Here is a 17,848-nt window from a genome sequence, read left to right on the forward strand (position 1 = left end):
TCTTTTTCTTAAAAAATACTCTGGTACTCTGGCTGGGTAGCTCAGTTTGTTAGAGCATTATCCCAATACGTCAAGGTTGTGGGTTCAATCCCTGGTCAGGGATAATACAACAAGCAGCCAATGAATGCATCAATAAGTGGAACAACAAATTAATCTCTCTCTCTCTCTCTTTCTCCCCATGCCCCCCAGCCCCACCCACACTGAAATCAATAGATAAATTAAAAAACTTTAAAACAAACCTCTAACCCAAATAAAAGTCCCCTAAAGCTTACATGCAGGACTGAAGGAAGAGGAAGAGAACTCTGCCTGAGGCACAAGGGGCAATGAGCAGCCAAGTGACTCAGAGTCTTGTTTCCAGGAAGGTGAGGTGGACAGTATTGAAAAAAAAGGTGGGGGGCAACAGAGAGAGAGAAAGAAAAGAAAGTTCATGAATGGGGCTGGGATAGAAAGACAGCCATGCTCTGGGGCCAGGGGAAGGGGTGTGCATCCTTCCCTCACTTCCCTGTGTCTGTCCTTTGTGCTCATTGTCACACTGACACTCACCTGAACTGCACAGTGAGGAGGAGACTGTGTCTCTGCTGACCTGAGCCCTGCAGGCACAGGGACCCCCATCTTCCTGAAGCATCTCTAGGACCTGGGTGACCACTGTCCCTGGGGAGGACCCACAGGGAGGCTGATGGACAGGTACAAGGTGAAGGGTACCCTGTGGGGGAACCTCTGACCTGGAAGGACATACCCTGGGTCACCTCTCCTGCAAGGGGCGTCTCAGGAGGCTCTGGAGCAGTTTGCTGCTTGATCATGGAAACAACAACTAGGCTTCTGGGAAGACACTGTTCCTCTTCTTGAGTTACTGCTGATGTGACAAGCCTGTGCCAAGTAGGGCCAGCCTCCCAGTGACCACACCCTGTGAGTTTGTCTACCCTGAGGACTCCATGGTCTCTTCCTCCTGCACAGCTGGGTTCAGAGAGGAAACACCATGACCTCCACTCTCATGGCCCTGCTCTATCTTGGTAAGATGTGAGGGGGGGGAGCCCTGCTCTGTCAGGACCCCAGGACTCAAGAGGCTCCTGAAGAGGAGGATTCTGTTCAGGATTCAGGCATAATGTCTCACAGGAACTCTCTTGCAGGGCTGAGCATGGGCCTGAGGACACCTATGCAGGCAGGTAAGTCTTCCCCCGGGGCTCCCAGGTGTCATTCTCCACTGGGGACAAGAGGCCATCCTTGGGAAGTTGGGGATGAAGAACAGCATTTCTGGGATGACAGATGAAGGACATCTGAGTGTTGGGGTTGGAGAGCTGGGCACTTGTGTAGGAAATGTTCTGACTCAGCCTCTGATTCCTTCCAGGGACCCTCCCCAAACCCACCCTCTGGACTGTGCCAGGCTCCATGGTCCCCTGGGGGAGGCCTGTGACTATGTGGTGTCAGGGGAGCCTAGAGGCTGAGGAGTATCGTCTGGATAAAGAAGGAAGCTCAGCACCCTGGGACAGACAAATGCCACTGGATCCTAGGAACAAGGCCAAGTTCTCCATCACACACATGACAGAGCACACTGCAGGGAGATATCAGTGTCATTATCTCAGCCACAGGGTCTGGTCAGAGCGCAGTGACCCCCTGGAGCTGGTGGTGACAGGTGAGAGGACACTCAGGGGTCCCAGCCCCAGGCTCTGCCTTAGGAAGGGGGATGTTCTCAGGGGGTCTCCCCATCATAGCCCAGTCCTGGGAGATGTAAGGGAGGTGTGAGCCCTATTTAATATGCTGCCTCATTCTCTCCTAGGTTTCTACAGCAAACCCATCCTCTCAGCCCTGCCCAGCCCTGTGGTGACCTCAGGAGGAAACGTGACCCTCCAGTGTGGCTCACAGCAGGTTTTTGACAGGTTCATTCTGACCAAGGAAAGAGAACACAGGTTCTCCTGGACCATGGACTCACAGCAACAGTCCAGTGGGGAGTTTTAGGCCCTGTTTTCTGTGGGTCCCGTGACACCCACCCACAGGTGGACATTCAGATGCTATGGTTATGAGAGGTACACCCCCCAGAAATGGTCATCACCCAGTGATACCCTGGAGCTTCTGGTCTCAGGTAAAGAGCCCACACCCATTTTCTTTATGTTCCTGTGATCAGCTTAGGAGAACCCCAGTATGGGATGGGAGTGAGAGAGCTGAGTGACAGAGTCATCTAGACAAGGATCTCCCCCTTAGAGTGACGGAGAACAGCTGGGTCCATTCCACATACCTATCACTAGAATTTTCCAAGTGTGTGGAGCAATGGCCTTGTGGGGCCACAGGCAGAAGAAGAGTGTGAGCAAATACTGAGTGTCTGTGGGGAGCTCCAGACTTTCACCATCCTTTTTTTCTTTACCTAGGACCCTCTGGGAGCCCCAACCTTCCACCCACAGGGCCCATTTCAACACTTGGTGAGTTACTGGGGCCTCATGACTCACAGGGAACACAGGCCAGCCCAAGGCAGCTGTGAGAGTCTCTCAGAGAGTCTTATGCCCCTTCAGATCCTCAGAGACAGGCTTGTTTTCTGAGGACTGGGAGTCAGGCAGAGATGCTGGGGGAAATCACTGGATTCCAGGGGTTCTGAGCCTGGTAGCTGATGGGTAGGGTGGTCAGGGCAGAGGAAGATGTGGGGGCCCAGCTTAGGGGTGGAACAACTGGATTTAAAAGGGGAGAAGGCAGGGACTAGGTCTTAACTCCACAACCTTGGTTGACAATGTACAGGTGATATCCAGTGTAGGGGGCAAGGGATCTCAGTGGTCCTTGACATGGTGATTTGGGGCATGTCCCTTTCCGACTAAGACTCCATTTCTCCCTGTGCCACAGAGGAGAATCCTGCCTCAGACCTCAAAACACACCACACTTCTGACCCTGCAGGTACCATGCTGGTTTGAAGAAGTGAAGGGCAAGCAGTGCTGGGTGTTTGGGGTGTTAGGGACAAACAGAGCCATGATGGAGGTGGCATCCCGAGTGCTTTCCGATCCTCCTGTGGTGCTCAGTCTTTTCTTATTGGAGGAAAACCAACAAAATCAAACCAAAACCCACAAGGGCTTGGAAGCCAGGCTCTACAGGATGTCAATCCCAGCTCTGCTGCTTCCCGGCTGTGGGACCTGGGATGAGCCACATTCCTTCTCTGAGTCCCAGTTTCATCATCCATGAAATGTGGTTCCTGCCACCCCCTCAGAGGTCTGCTAAGAGATTTAGGGGAGCCCCCAGCATGGAGAGGGTGCTAGGGCAATAGCAGCTCCATCCTCATGTCCCCTCCCAGATATACACTCAGAAACATTCAAGGGGTCCCCACATGACAGTGTGGGGTCTGCAGGACAGAGGACAGATCTTCACTGGACATAGGGATGGGGAAGGTCACAGAGGTCACTGCTTACAGACTCTGGCTCTGAGGGGTCCCATTTAGGTCCCCCACAGCTTCCGATGTGTTGGTGAGTGGGGGCAACAATGGGAAGACACATTCAGCTCTAGGTAAAGGACAGGGCTGGGACCAGGGGACAGGCCATTCCAATTAGGGGAGCAGCTCCAAGAACCCAAAGCTGATGTCTGTCTGGTGGGGGAACATGGATGGAGCACAAGAGAACCCACAGTCCTGGGTTCAAATTCCAGCTCTGCCACTTCCTGGATAGATGACCTGGAGCACCTGGTGGATCTCTCTGAGCCTCAGTTTCTGTGTTTGGGAAACCACTGGAAATGGGACTGGCACTCATATTTGGCTTGATTGTTATGAAGGTTAGAGGTGATTAATGCACAGAACCCCCCAAACGTGCCTGGCACACAGTAGGTGCTCATTTAACTGGCATCATCGCTTCATCTATGACATCCTTGTGTCCAAGGTCTTCAAAAGTACCAGAAAATTTTTATTGGAGTCTCTGTGGCCTTCGTCCTGCTGCTCTGCTTCCTCCTCTTTCTCCTCTTCCTCCTCAAGCACCAGAAGAAATGCAGAAAGTCAGGTGAGTAGAAGATGGGGAGGCCTGGTCTACCTGGTCTACATGAGAGGTGTGACCCTCCTCTAAAGACCTAGGAAGTGGCTTCCTAGGGCACCAGCCAAAATATGGCTCAAAAAATATATAATGTTGAGTTTTGAAATTTTTCCTAATTAATCAACCATTTCTAGAAAACTCTTTCTATCCCAGCTTCCTTGATAATCTTCTTGAGACAGGGATCTGAGATTCCCATGGAAGTGTGGTGATGATGAGGGGGGTCCTGTGTGGAGGTAGCAGGGATGTACCCAGAACCAGAAGGACTATGCTAGCAAGGGAAATGGGGAGCCACAAGGAGGTATCATTGTCATCCTGCAGGCAAGAGCAGTGGGGTGTGGGCAAGGTGGTGAGGAATAGGGGTGGGGGTTGAGGTAGTTAGGAATTCCATTGTTTTCAGAAAATATGTGAATACATGGGGTTAAATGCCCACGAAGTATTTGAAAATGTGCAAAAGCAGTTGGCTAGGACAGATTGAGGTGTTTGGTTGGAAATGAGAATGTCAGGATTGTTTCCCTAGTCAGTGTGGCTCAGTTGGTTGGAATATCATTCCATAGGCTGAAAGGTCATGGGTTCAATTCCCAGTCAGGGCACATACCCAGGTTGCATGTTCAATTACGTCTCTGGGAGTGCACAAGAAGCCCAATCGATGTTTCTCTCTCTCTCCCCTCTTCCCCCCTCTCTCTCTGTCTAAAAAGCAGTTAAAAGAAAAAATGTTAGTATTGTTACCAAATGCAGGTTCAGCGGCCTGCTGCGATAAAAGCAAAGACTCGTGAGACAGGTGCTCATGAAAAGGAAAGAGATTTATTGAGGTGCTGAGGATCCAAAATGATGGCAGACTCCTGTCCTAAAAAAACAAAACAAAACTTAACATCTCTGTTTAAGCCAGTAGCTTTTCTAAGGAGAGGAGAGGGCCATGAGGATGCACGGGCAGTGTTTTTGTTTGGTTCCGACAAAGATCTCGGTGTCAACATGTCAGTATCAGCCGAATTCCTATGGCCGATCAACACCTTTCAGGGTAGGAATGGGAACTGCTGGTCCCTGTAAAATAGTAAAATGGAGTCTAAAATAGAGTTTGTAGGCAAAAAAAAGAAAGAAAGAAAAAAGTTTGTTCCTCTTTTTGTTCTAACAGACGTGTTAGTTTATTGCTTAGTACATGTAATTCTGGTTAGTACAATATTGCATAAAGATCATATGCTTCTCATTGTCTGTTACAGTATGACCCCAATAGAAATAAATACATAGCCCTCAGTGGTGTAACTCAGGGTGTTGGGTGTCATCCTGCAAACCAAGGGGTCGCCATTTCAATTCCTGGTCAGGGCACATGCTTAGGTTGCCAGGTCTTCAGTTGGAGGTATGCTAGAGGCAACCAATTAGTATTTCTCTCCCTTCCTTTCTCCTTCCCTTCCCCTGTTTCTAAATATATATGTGAGTATAAATATTATTTATATATATGTGTATATATATGTATGTGTGTATATATATATATGTATATATATGGATCAGTTGGTACAGAAGTAGTTACAGGTATATTTGTACTGTGTGTACCAGCTCAGACCAAGACACAGTGACAGCCCATTAGAAATAAGCACACCTATCATCCACATCTTGGCTTCTACATACCATCCTCTATGAGAATGAGGGATTTAATAAGAACAGACACCTTTGAAAATATTCTTTTGGGTTCATAAAAACTTGTTTAAATCTGCCATGCAACTTTTGAGTGCTACCGTTTAATTTTGTTTACATTGAATTCCCAGTGGACCCTGGGGTTGGGGATGGTGGGGATCCTAGCTGCTGAGATCTTAATGCAGCCCTGGGGGTGGGTTCTGGGGTAGTTTAGAAACTAATGTCTAACTCTTTACAGGTGTTTCAGACCCTGAAGTTAAGACCAGAGCACTACAGAAAAGGTAGTTTCTTCTCCCAAACCTCCCTAGACCTCTCCTCCACCTATAGCTCCTTCACCACTGCCTAACACTCCTGCTCTCCTTGCTCAGCTCCAGCTCTGTGGCTCCTGTTCAGGGGGAGAACCAGTGCAATCAGAGAGGAGGTGAGGTCTTGGTGGGACACAGGAGCAGGAGGAGTGGTTGGGAAGGGTTCTGGGCTTAGGGGTCAGCAAGAATGAAAATCCTAAATCTGTGTGGCCCCAGGTACATCCCTGCTCCTTGATGAACCTCAGTCTTCCCACCTAAGATCAGGAAGGGTGTGTAGGATCAAAGGATTCCAGGGATCTTGCCATGAGATAGAATCTTCTCCTTCTGAAGGTTCTTCCATGAGAGATTCCCAATCTGAGGAAGACGAAGTGATGGACAGTAAGGTAAGACCCTTGCCCTGCCCAGGGCACCCACTGCAGACTCGTTAATAAGATAAATTGTGAGGATGCTTCTCCCTCCTCCTGTCACTCAGTTTTCAGCATCCTCTGACCTTGCCCATTCTCCTGAAAGGGACTTGGGCCACCTGCTGGAACACCACTTCTCAGTGGGTTTTCCTGGTAGCACGTGGGCCCCTCCTTCTCAGTTCCCTTACTTGGGTCTCTTTGATGCTCAGTTATCCATATCTCGTGATGGTGGTGCTTCCATGGACAGTTGTACAGTTTGTGCACAATAAGCCCTGTAGGGTGTGACATCCTACTGGTGGCATCTGACTGATGTGCCTTTTATTTCCTTTTTTTTAATCCTCCTCTGAGGACACCTTTTCATTGTTTCAGAGAGAGAGGAAGGGAGAGAGAGAGGGAGAGGGAGGAGGAGGATGAGAGAGGGAAGGAGAGAGAGAAAGAGAGAGAGAGAGAGAGAGAGAGAGAGAGAGAGAGAGAGAGAGAGAGAGAGAGACATCAATTGGTTGCCTTCTCCCATGCACCCCAATCGAGGATGGAACCCAAACCCTTTGATCTACAGGACAACAATCCAATCAACTGAGCCACACTGGCCAGGGCTCAGCATGCCTTTTCTGATTCACACAAACCCGCTGTAGATTAGACTTCCTTTGTCTCTGTTTTCTCCCTTTCCTCCAGTCTCGTGGATTTAGATGCATTAGTCTCCTACTCCCATAGGAAGTCCACTGTCTTGTTCACTTCACCTTGAGACAACTCTGTACTTTACATTGCCTTATTTATTGAATCCCAGATGTAGCTGGACCCTCTCTCTGTTCATGAATCCACAATTTTTTTACAGCTCTGTCCTCTTGTCTGAGCCCCAGCCTCAAAGACAATAGAGCCATCTCTGCTATCTGTCCAGCAGTCATTTTAACATCACACGAACAACTCTTAAGTCTCCCCCAAAGAGCTGTTTCTCCAAATCTTATCAGAAGAGGGGTGCCCTGGCTGGTGTAGCTCAGTGGATTGAGCACCAGCCTGTGAACCAAGGGGTGGAGGGTCTGATTCCCAGTCAGGGCACATGCCTGGGTTGCAGGCCAGGTTCCCAATGGGGACCACGTGACAGGCAACCACACACTGATGTTTCTCTAACTCTGTTTCTCCTTCCCTTCCCCTCTCTCTAAAAATAAATAAACAAAATCTATTTTCTTTTTTAAAAAGAGGAGCAAGCAAAACAAGGAGATAAATTCTACCCTCTCCTGTCTCTACCCCTCCTCCCCAGCAGAGCCCTGGCTACATTAACCCCAGGGAGTGACGTGTACCCAGATGAACCACTCAGAGCTCAGGCAGAGGGGGGCCATCCTGCCTTCTGCCCTGTCTGTGGAATTGCTGGACACAAAGGAGAGGCACGTGGGAGAGGATAGGCAGATGGTGGTTATGTGGATCATTTCTGCTCCCAGTGCCCTGGCTTACCCCCAGCCCAATCATACAGCTATCCCTCACTCTACCCCCTCCAGGATACTCCATCTGAAGACCCCCAGGATGTGACCTATGCCCAGCTGAACCACAAGACCCTCAAACGAGCAGCAAGTGCACCCCGTTCCCCCCCATCAGAGGAGCCCCCAGATGAGCCCAGTGTGTATGCTGCTCTGGCCGTCCACTAGCCCAGAAAGGACCCAGAACCCACACTTTAGAGAAGGGGCCTGCAGGGACCCCAGATGGCACAGGGGCTGTCAACTTGGATGCTTCGCTACTGATCCCAAGTCTGAGGATGCTCTGTAAGCAAGCAAGATACCACAAGACCTAGAAGTCACCTCGTTCTGCAGAGGAAGATAACCATGAACTCTGTACTTTTATTTTTTCTTTTTTAATATATTTTATTGATTATGCTATTAAAGTTGTTCCATTTTTTTCTCCCCTTTATTCTCGTTTACCCAGTACCCCCCTCCCACCAGCATTCCCCCACCTTAATTTATGTCCATGGGTCATACATGTAAGTTCTTTGGCTTCTCCATTTCCCATATTATTCTTAACCTCCCCCTGTCTATTTTGTACCTACCATTTATGCTTCTTATTCCCTGTACTTTTTCACCCATCCTCTGCCCTCCCACTGATAACCTTCCATGAGATCTCCATTTCTGTGAATCTGTTCCTGTTATAGTTGTTTGCTTAGTTCATTTTTCTTTTCATTTTTAGATTCAGATGTTGATAGTTGTGAGTTTGTTGTCATTTTACTGTTCATAGTTTTGATCATCTTTTCCTTAGAAAAGTCCCTTTAACATTTCATATAATAAGGGCTTGGTGATGATGAACTCCTTTAATTTGACTTTATCTGGGAAGCACTTTATCTGCCTTCCCATTCTAAATGATAGCTTTGCTGGATAGAATAATCTTGGATGTGGGTCCTTGCCTTCCATGACTTGGAATACTTCTTTCCAGCCCCTCCTTGCCTGCAAGGTCTCTTTTGAGAAATCAGCTGACAGTCTGATGGGTACTCCTTTATAGGTAACTCTCTCCTTTTATCTTGCTTCTTTTAAGATTCTCTTTTTACCTTTAATCTTGTGTAATGTATTTATGATGTGCCTTGGTGTGTGCTTCCTTGGGTCCAAATTCTTTGAGATGCTCTGAGCTTCCTGGACTTCCCAGAAGTGTTTTTCCTTTGCCAGGTTGGGGAAATTCTCCTTCATTATTTTTTCAAATAAGTTTTTGAATTCTTGCTCTTCTTCTTCTCCTTCTGGCACTCCTACTGTAACAGGGTGCAGCCAAGAGGGGGACCCCAAATAGGGATTTGGAATGGGGTCCAGACCTCAAGGTGTTCAGGAAATATTAGGATGCCCTCACTGCCCACCCCCACAGGTGTGGGTTGGGGGAAGGGACAAATGGAACAGGGCCATTGAGAGCTGTTTCACCTAGCAACAGCCTTGCAGCTAACCTCTGGCATGGTCATTGAATATATCTATAACCTTTAATTGGTTACATAGATATGTTAAATAGCGGTGGCCATGCTCTGAGCCAGGGGAATGGAAGTAACTTCCCCACCAAGATGTAGCTGGGTGGCAGGTCCCCTGAGTTACAGCACCTGTGTGGGAACTTGGAGAGGATTGGCTCCATGAAATGAGGCCACGCCTGCCCAAACTCATGATGGCAGTCCAGTGAAGTTGGAAGGATATGAGAGTGCTAGCATGTGTGGTCAAATGTAGGCGGAGTCGGAAATGGGGCTGCAGAGGAAGATTGGCGGAGGGATTTAATCCCAGACACGGCAGCCATTAGAGGGAGAACCATGTGGTTTTGGCTGAGTGGGGACACCTGTGGCCTTGGAAGAGCGAACCACAAGGCTTTGGCAAAGTGGAGACTCCTGCAGCCATTGTGCAGGGAGAACCACATGGCTGGGACAGTGGAGAGAGCACCTCACAGCTTTGCCAGAGTGAGGACCCCTGTAGCTTTAGAAGGGGGAACCACCAGCTGGCTTTAGCAGAGATCCCGGCGACACAGCTGATGGTGCTAGGAACTGAGGGAGGCTTACCAGCTGAGATGGATTACTGGGAAGAACTGGGGGCTGCCTGAGCCATGGACTTCTATTTCTTTTTTCGAGATACGGTGCCCCAGCCTGAGCAAAGAGGGGGAAGGAAGGACTGTGTGTGTTTGCGGGTGTTTTAAGGGACTTTGGGATTTGATGAATGCCAATTTAAGTCTGTGTAGCATTAAATAAACATTTCCTTTCTTTTTCATAAATCTCTGGCATTGAGATATGTCTTCCCTCTGGCGGTAGACATAACGAACCTGGGGGGTTCCTTTCGGGTAATAGTATATCATCCCAGGCCCCCTTGTTGTTCTGTGACACTATGATTTGGATGTTGGACATTTAAAGTTGTCCTGGAGGTTTCTAAGCCTCTCCTCTTTTTTTTGAATACTGGTTTCTTCATTCTGTTCTGGTTGGTTGTTTCTTTCTTCCTTCTGGTCCAAACCATTGATTTGAGTCCTGGTTTTCTTCCTGTCACTGTTGGTTCCCTGTGTATTTTCCTTCATTTCACTTTTCATAGACTTCACTTCTTCCTTTATTTTGCTACCATACTCAACCATTTCTGTGAGCATCCTGATTACAAGTGTTTTGAACTCTGTATCTGATAGGTTGGCTATCTCTTCATCACTTGGTTCTATTTTAGGAGCTTTGATTTTTTCTTTCATCTGAGCCATATTTAATTGTCTCAGAGCACCTGTTGTGTAGTAAGGGGCAGAACCTTAGGTATTCACCAGTGAGGGGCAACCTACATTGGTTCATTGTGGAGCTGTATGTGGGGGAGGGATCCAAGAGGGAACAATGAGGTTTGTTCCACTCTTGGCCAGCTTTCAGTCACTTCCCCCTCTTCCCACAAGCAAATTGGGCCCTTCTGGTGCTGATTCCTGGGTGGGTGGGTTTGTGTACATTCTAGGACCCTGTAGATCTCTCCAAGGAGCTCTCCTGTGAGACTGGGAGTTTCTCCCACCACTGCAACCCCTGCAGGTTTTACTACCAGTGGTTTTGAGGATTAGTTTCCTGTGCTGGAATCCTGGGTGCTCAGTCTGTCTCATTCCCCAGTTGTTCCTCCCTGTTTATCCACATGCAAATGTGGGACCACCTAGTCCTCCAGCTGCTGACTTGCTGTGATTCCTCTCCATCCGAGCTTCCCATCTCAGACCTGTCCTACCAATATGGATGAATGTTTCTTCTTTCATTCCTCTGTTGTCAGACTTCCATTGAGTTCAATTTTCTGGCAGCTCTGTTTTTTTTTTTAATTTGTTGTCCTTCTTTTGGGTGTGCAAGGAGGCAAAGTGTATCTACCTACACATCCATCATGACTGGAAGTGTGTACTCTATATATTTAGAACAAGGACAACACACCTCTACATAATCAGTGATTGGGAGAAGTAAATCAGAAAAGAAGATAGAAATTTTTTCACTTAAAATATAAATATTGTGTTGGCTGGTGTAACTCAGTGGATTGACGGTGGGCCTGTAAATCAGAGTGTCACTGGTTCAATTCCCAGTCAAGGCACATGCCTAGGTTGTGGGCCAGGTCCCCAGTAGGGGGCGCATGAGAGGCAACTACACATTGGTGTTTCTTGCTCTCTCTTTCTCCTTCCCTTCCCCTCTCTAAAAATAAATAAATAAATTTTGTTTTTACAAAAAAAATAAATGTGGATCATATACATCAACACAAATTCTGACTTGAATGGTAATGCAAATGTTAAATATCAAGATCAAAGGGGAATATTAAGTGCCTAAACAAAATTCCTAGAGAGAGAAAGCCTAGAATTCGGTGACTTGGATGAGCATCTAAAGAAGTTAGACAAAGAATCAGAAATTCATCCCAGGACAGTGGATGAAAGGATATAAAAATGATAAGAACATGGCCCTGGCTGGTGTGGCTCAGTTGGTTAGAGCATCGTTCCATAAACCAAAAGGTTGCTGGCTTGATTCCTGGTCAGAGTACAAACCTAGGTTGAGGGTGTGGTCTACAGTCAGGACACATATGAGAGGCAACCCATTGATGTTTCTCTCTAACATCGATGTTTCTCTCCCTCTCTATCTTCTTCCCTCCTCCTGTCTCTAAAATCAATAAGCATGTCCTCAAGAGAGGACAAAAAAAAATAAGAACATGTATTTACACAGAAAGAACAAAAATAAGAAACGTTAATTGTGTTCATCTGCTTGCATTCCACAGCATAGGACTACAGACTTGGCAGCTTAACCCCCAGAAATCTATTCTCTCATCACCCTGGAGGCTGGAAGCCAGAGACCGAGATACCAGCAGGGTTAGTGTCTGCTAAGCCTGTCCCCTTGGGTGGTGGGTGGCTGCCTGCATTCTGCACAAATGGCCTTTCCTGTGTGTGTGTGAGAGAGGGGGAGAGAGCCCCCTGGTGTCTCTTGTTTTCAGGACACTAAACTACCTCATCAGGGGCCCACCCTTATGATCTCATTTAACCTTAACTACTGCCTCAGACCCCATCTCCAAATACAGTCATGCTGGCAATTAAGGGCTTTACCATGAATTTTGAGAGGGGGGCAGAACATATGTATTCAATGTACCACATTCCTCCCTGAACCCCCCAATTTCATGTCCTTCTCCCATGCACAGTACATTCCTTTGAACTCTACAGTGCCCCATACTTCCACTCATTCCAGCATCAGCTCTCAAGCCTAAAGTTCAAAGTCTCATCAACATACTGTCTATATCAGACACGGGTGAGACTCGAGATAGGACTCATTTTAAGGTGGAATTCCTCTGCAGTTGTGAACCTGCAACCCAGACAAGTTACGTGCTTCTGACATGTAAGACTGAGGCGGGCATAGGAAGGATATTCCTATTTCAAGAAGGAAAAATCAGAAAGACAGGGGATCCAGGCACATTCAACATCTCACAAGGCAACATTAATTAAATCTTTCTTTCCTCTCTTTTGGGTTCAATTTCTTTCTTTAAAAAAAATACTCTTGTTCAGCCTGCCTGGAGTAGCTCAGTGGATTGAGCGCAGGCTGCAAACCAAAGCATCGCAGATTCAATTCCCAGTCAGGGCACATGCCTGGGTTGCAGGCCACGGCCTCCAGCAACCACATATTGATGTTTCTCTCTCTCTCTCTTTCTCCCTCCCTTCCCTTCCTGAAAATAAATAAATAAAATCTTTAAAAAATACTCTTGTTCAATTACAGTTGACCTTCAATAGTATTTTACATTAGTTTCAGGGGCACAGCATTGTGGTTAGATTCGATGTTCTGCTTTCCAGGCATTCTGGGGTGGCAGTGTTACCTCCATGGCTCAGCTTGGTGGCTTAGCACCTTCATTTCCCTGTGAGAACCCCACTCCCATGGCTTTGAGGGAGTGGGATGTTGAATCCCACAGGGCTGCCATGTTGAATCCAAGGAAGTGATTCTCACTCTGAGGTCAGTGGGGCAGCCCTGATAACCCCTGATAACTGCCTTTGGGGCCATTCTTTCCTTTCCTTGAAGAATAATAGCACACATTTGCAGACAGGTAACTATCATCCCAGCCTGTCGTGTCCAAGAGGTGTTTCCATTCCAACAATCCTATCATCTCTCCACTGACTGACAGTCCATCCCCACCTGTGTCATGCTCTCCTAAAGCCACTTTTTTTTGTAGCCACATGAGTGGCCAGGGATTTTCCAGCTCATTAACTTCTGGGTCCATTTGCTTAACCATTCATTCTTCAATTCACCTCTCTCCTCTCAAAAGCTGCTATCAGCATTCAGGAGGAACTGTGTCACACGTCAATGTTTTGCTTAGGAATGTGCCACTTTATGCCTGCCAAGTTCCACCTTCTAGAAGCATTAGAAGACAATGTAGCCAAGTTCTTTACCACTGGATAATGAAAATCCCCTTTCCTTCATCGTCTAATACCTTATTAGTCATTTTATCTGAAGACTCACTGAAATGAATGTTACCACCCATATTTCTATCGAACCAACATTCTGTTGGCTTCATCATGTATTCTCTGAGAAGGTGGAGGCTTTATCTCCTCTCTTCTTTCTGAGCCCCCATCAGAGTCAACATTACTGTCCATATATCCACCAGCAGTCCATTCTACAGCACCTAGAATATTTCTAGCATGCACGCTTCCCATTACCAGTTCCGAAGCTGCTTCCCAGTCTTGGTACCAATTTTTATATTATTCTGCTCTGGCTTCTATAGCAAAATGTCATAGACCGAAAGGTTTAAGCAACACATACTTACTTGTTTACAGCTCTGGAGAGTAGAAGTCCCAGATCAAGGAGACAGAAGGGTTGGTGTGTGGTGGGTCTCTCCCTGGGCTTGTGAATGGCCCTTCTTCCTGTGTACTTTCATTGGTGTAAGAACAAAGAGACAGAATGAGCCATCTGGTTTCTCTTCTTAGAAGAAAGCTGATCTTATCAAATCAGAACTCTACCCTTATAACCTTATTTAATCTACTTCTTAGAGGCTCCACTTCTAAATTACAGCCACTCTGGGGGTTAGGGCTTCAACATATGAATTTGCCAGGATGTTAGTATTCAGTTCGTAGCATTAATAAAGCCAAAAGTATTAATTCATGAATGTTCTTCCTTAAAATATATTTTATTGATTATGCTATTGCAGTTGTCCCATTTACCCACTTTTCCCCATCCACCCAGCACACCCGCTCCCACTCACATTCCCCTCCTTAGTTCATGTCCATTGGGTAGAAGTTCTGTGGCTTCTACATTTCCTATGCTATTCTTAACTGCCCCCCTGTCTATTTTGTACCTACCATTTATGCTTCTTATTCTCTGTACCTTTTCTCTCTTTCTCCCCCTCTTCCTCCCCAGCTCATAACCCTCCATGTGATCTCCATTTCATTGATTCTGTTCCCGTTCAAGTTGTTTGATTAGTTCATTTGTTATTTTTAAAGGTTTGGTTGTTGATAGTTATGAGTTAAAATGTTTAAATTCCAGCAACATTGGACAAAAAAAAATAGAGATATAGTACCAAGGACCAATATCTGTTGTGGAATGAGACATCACTATAGATCCCATGGACTTTTTTAGTGTCAAATTCAATACTAGAAGTAAACTGAGGTATGCTCTAATGATGAAAAATTGAGTTAGGTTGTGAGTAGCAGAAGAACTGCAATTTGAGACATGCAAACTGTAGCATGCTACAGGTGAGTTCACTGAGAATTTGGGGCAGGCGATATTAATGGGCAAAAAATGTAAGGAATGAGTGGGAAGATTCACTTCAAGCAGCAACTTCATTGCCTTCAGGATGGGGAGAAGCTCTTGGTGGAGGTTCATTGGTTGAGGGTAGTTTCAGCTTTCTGTACATCACAAATTTATGGGAAATCACTCTTGCAGTTTTTACATTGAGTTTACCTGAGAACCCATATGTAAGACTTCCTGTTTTATATCCTCCAGTTCTACTTTAGAATAAAATCTTTTCACAATAAACAAGTACAATTTATGAAAAACTTTATCCAATTTAGATAAAGGACTAATATCCAATTTTTTTTCCTGGAATAAATAGATTGATGTAGTCCCATTTGTCAATTTTTTTGTATGTTTCCCCTGCTATAAAAAATGTCTGAGATTTTACTGTCTATGTTTTCTTCTAGGATTTTTATGCTTTTGAGTTTAACATTTAACTCTTTAATCAAGGTTGAGTTTATTCTTGTGTATGTTGTAAGAAGTTGGTTGAGCTTCATTTTTTTCCTGCATCTGCCCAGTTTCCCCAAACCATTGCATATTCTTGCCTCCTGTGTCAAATATTAATTGACCATAAAGGCATGGGTTTATTTCTGGGATCTCTCTTCTGTTCCATTGGTCTATGTGTCTGTTTTTATGCCAGTGCCATGCTGTTTTGATTACCACAGTTTTGAAGTATAGTTTGATCTCAGGTAGTGTGATTCCTCTAATTTTGTCCTTTCTCAAGATTGCCATGGCTATTTTGGGTCATCTATGGTTCCATATAAATTTTTGGAATGTTTGTTCTAGTTGTGTGAAATACTCCATTGATATCTTGACAGGAATTGTATCACATCAACTAGCACAATCTTTTTCAGTCCTCTGCTGGGGCCCAGGTGTCTGCCGTCATCTGTCACCTTTTGCCCCTCCTGGTTCCCTTCTCCTTGACATAAAAGAAGCCTGAACTCTGTACTTTCTAAAGACAAATTTGAGGTACGATTAAATCTCCCACCTCCTCTGTGGGCACCTTCTCAATGGATAAACCTTCCCTTACTCCAAAAAGTAATAATAGTTAATAGAGAATCTGAATCATCATCGAACTACCAAACATTTACACCTGAAAATTAAAATTGTTGCACAAAATTAACTTCTGGTCCATCAAGATATACACTGAGTTCTTTCAAACAATTGTGGGATAGTAGACACTGGTTTTACAGATATTTTCTAGAGCTAACACATATTTACATAGGCTAGCATAAAAGTCTGAAAAGGATATTTCAAGACTAGAACACCATACTAGAGTTTCCACATAAACATGGATACCAAATAACTTACAAACGTGGAAAAGAAAAAGGAGGTGAATGGTATTCCTGTTACTGAACTTTGGGGCCCCGTTGGGAAGGGAACTTCTCAAATGACACAATGTCTGGAAGGCTAGGGTTCTGGGACATGGTTGCCAGTGATAGGTGGGGTCTTTAGGACCAGAGGGAGCACAGAAAACTGAAGGTGTTTGTGCTTGAGAGGAAGTGGAACTTTATCTAGGCAAGAGATGGGCTCCTTAATACAATGACCAACACAGCGGCTGCTGGTGGCAAACCAAACAAAACCAGAGTCCCCTGGGGAAAAGTAGCTCGTGTGCAGGTAAATGTGGCATGGCTCTGCCAAAATCTGAAGCAACCTTCCTACTGAGACAATTGAACACAGAATCCATGGCATGCTCTCCCCTTTGAAGGTTTAAATTTATTGAAAAGCGAATAAATAAGCAAGTCTTCTCTTATCTTAAATGAAAGAAGACAACATCTGATCCTGATGTTCCTGCTTCATTCACACAGGTAGGCAGAGAGGACACTAATATTTAAGTAAAGATGAACTTGCCTCGACAAGTCAAAGGTCTAGCCCAAAGCTGTGATACCAGGAGGACCACTCTGCCCATGGAACAAGGGGCAATGAGAGCAAAAATAACTCAAAGGTTTGCTCTCAAAAAGGAGAGGGTAGATGCTGTCGCTAAGATAAAAGAGAAGTTTGTGGAAAACACAAAATAAAAAGAAAGCCCAGATGCCGGGGCCATAAAACAGACACGTTTCCTTCCTTATTTCCCTGCATTTCCCCTTTTTTGCTCATTGTCACAGTGATACTCACCTGAACTGCACAGTGAGAACACTGTGTCTCTGCTGACCTGAGCTCTGCAGGCACAGGGACCCTCATCTTCCTGAAGCATCTGTAGGGCCTGGGTGACCACTGTCCATGGGGAGGAACTACAGGGAGGCGCTAATGGCTGGGATGAGGGGGAAGAAGACCCTGTTGGGGAGGCTCTGACCTGGAAGGACATGCCCTGAGTCACCTCACCTGCAAGGGGTGTCTCAGGAGGCTGTGGATCAATTAGCTGCTTGATCTTGGAAACAACAACCAGTCTTGTGGGAAGACACTGTTCCTCTTCTTGTGGGGCTGCTGATGTGACATCACCAAGACAAGTAGGGACAGCCTCCCACTGGCCACACCCAGTCCATCTCTCTGTTCTGAGGACTCTGTGGCCTCTTCCTTTTGAACAGCCAGAACCAGAGAGGAGATACCATGGCCCGTACCTTCACAGCCCTGCTCTGCCTTGGTGAGATGTGAAAGCAGGAGGGGAAGCCCTGCTCTGTCAGGAAGAACCCCAGGACTGAGGAGGCTCCTGGGGAGGAGGGTTCTGCTCAGAATTCAGGGCAAATCTCTCATAGGGACTCTCTTGCAGGGCTGAACGTGGGCCTGAGGACCCCAGTGCATGCAGGTGAGTCTGTCCCCTGGGGACCCAGGTTTCTATCCTCACTGGGGACAAGGGACCAACCTCCAAGCAGATTGGGAACAAGAACAGATATGTCTGACAGATGAGGGACATCAGGGATGGTCATC

At 46.3% G+C, this 17,848-nt stretch overlaps 2 protein-coding genes and 1 long non-coding RNA gene across 3 annotated transcripts in view; 2 read left to right on the forward strand and 1 right to left on the reverse strand.

Moving 5' to 3' along the window:
- The first annotated feature begins 386 nt into the window (after positions 1-386).
- On the forward strand, positions 387-8,178 carry LOC123804972 (leukocyte immunoglobulin-like receptor subfamily B member 4). The gene is given in 10 exon segments (XM_045817419.1): positions 387-1,010; positions 1,128-1,163; positions 1,346-1,630; positions 1,775-2,077; positions 2,361-2,411; positions 3,840-3,956; positions 5,851-5,893; positions 5,981-6,033; positions 6,248-6,300; positions 7,812-8,178. Coding segments are annotated over 10 exon segments (1,122 nt in total). The 5' UTR covers positions 387-976; the 3' UTR covers positions 7,959-8,178.
- LOC123804973 lies at positions 4,806-14,110 on the reverse strand. The gene is made up of 3 exons (XR_006783261.1): positions 14,019-14,110; positions 6,172-6,271; positions 4,806-5,024 (listed from the first exon to the last, which is right to left on the reverse strand). It is a non-coding gene; the product is annotated as an uncharacterized LOC123804973 (long non-coding RNA).
- Positions 14,111-17,504: 3,394 nt separating this feature from the next.
- Positions 17,505-17,848, forward strand: part of LOC123804980 (leukocyte immunoglobulin-like receptor subfamily A member 6) — a 32,982-nt gene continuing 32,638 nt past the window's right edge. Inside the window, exons 1-2 of the mRNA XM_045817425.1 lie at positions 17,505-17,564; positions 17,691-17,726. Of these exons, the coding sequence (XP_045673381.1) occupies positions 17,531-17,564; positions 17,691-17,726 (70 nt within the window). The 5' untranslated portion in view covers positions 17,505-17,530. The remainder of the gene's footprint in view (positions 17,565-17,690; positions 17,727-17,848) is intronic.

The sequence above is a fragment of the Phyllostomus hastatus genome, unplaced genomic scaffold (assembly GCF_019186645.2).
Source record: "Phyllostomus hastatus isolate PE091 unplaced genomic scaffold, TTU_PhHast_1.1 phas_scaffold_261, whole genome shotgun sequence".
NCBI lineage: Eukaryota > Metazoa > Chordata > Mammalia > Chiroptera > Phyllostomidae > Phyllostomus > Phyllostomus hastatus.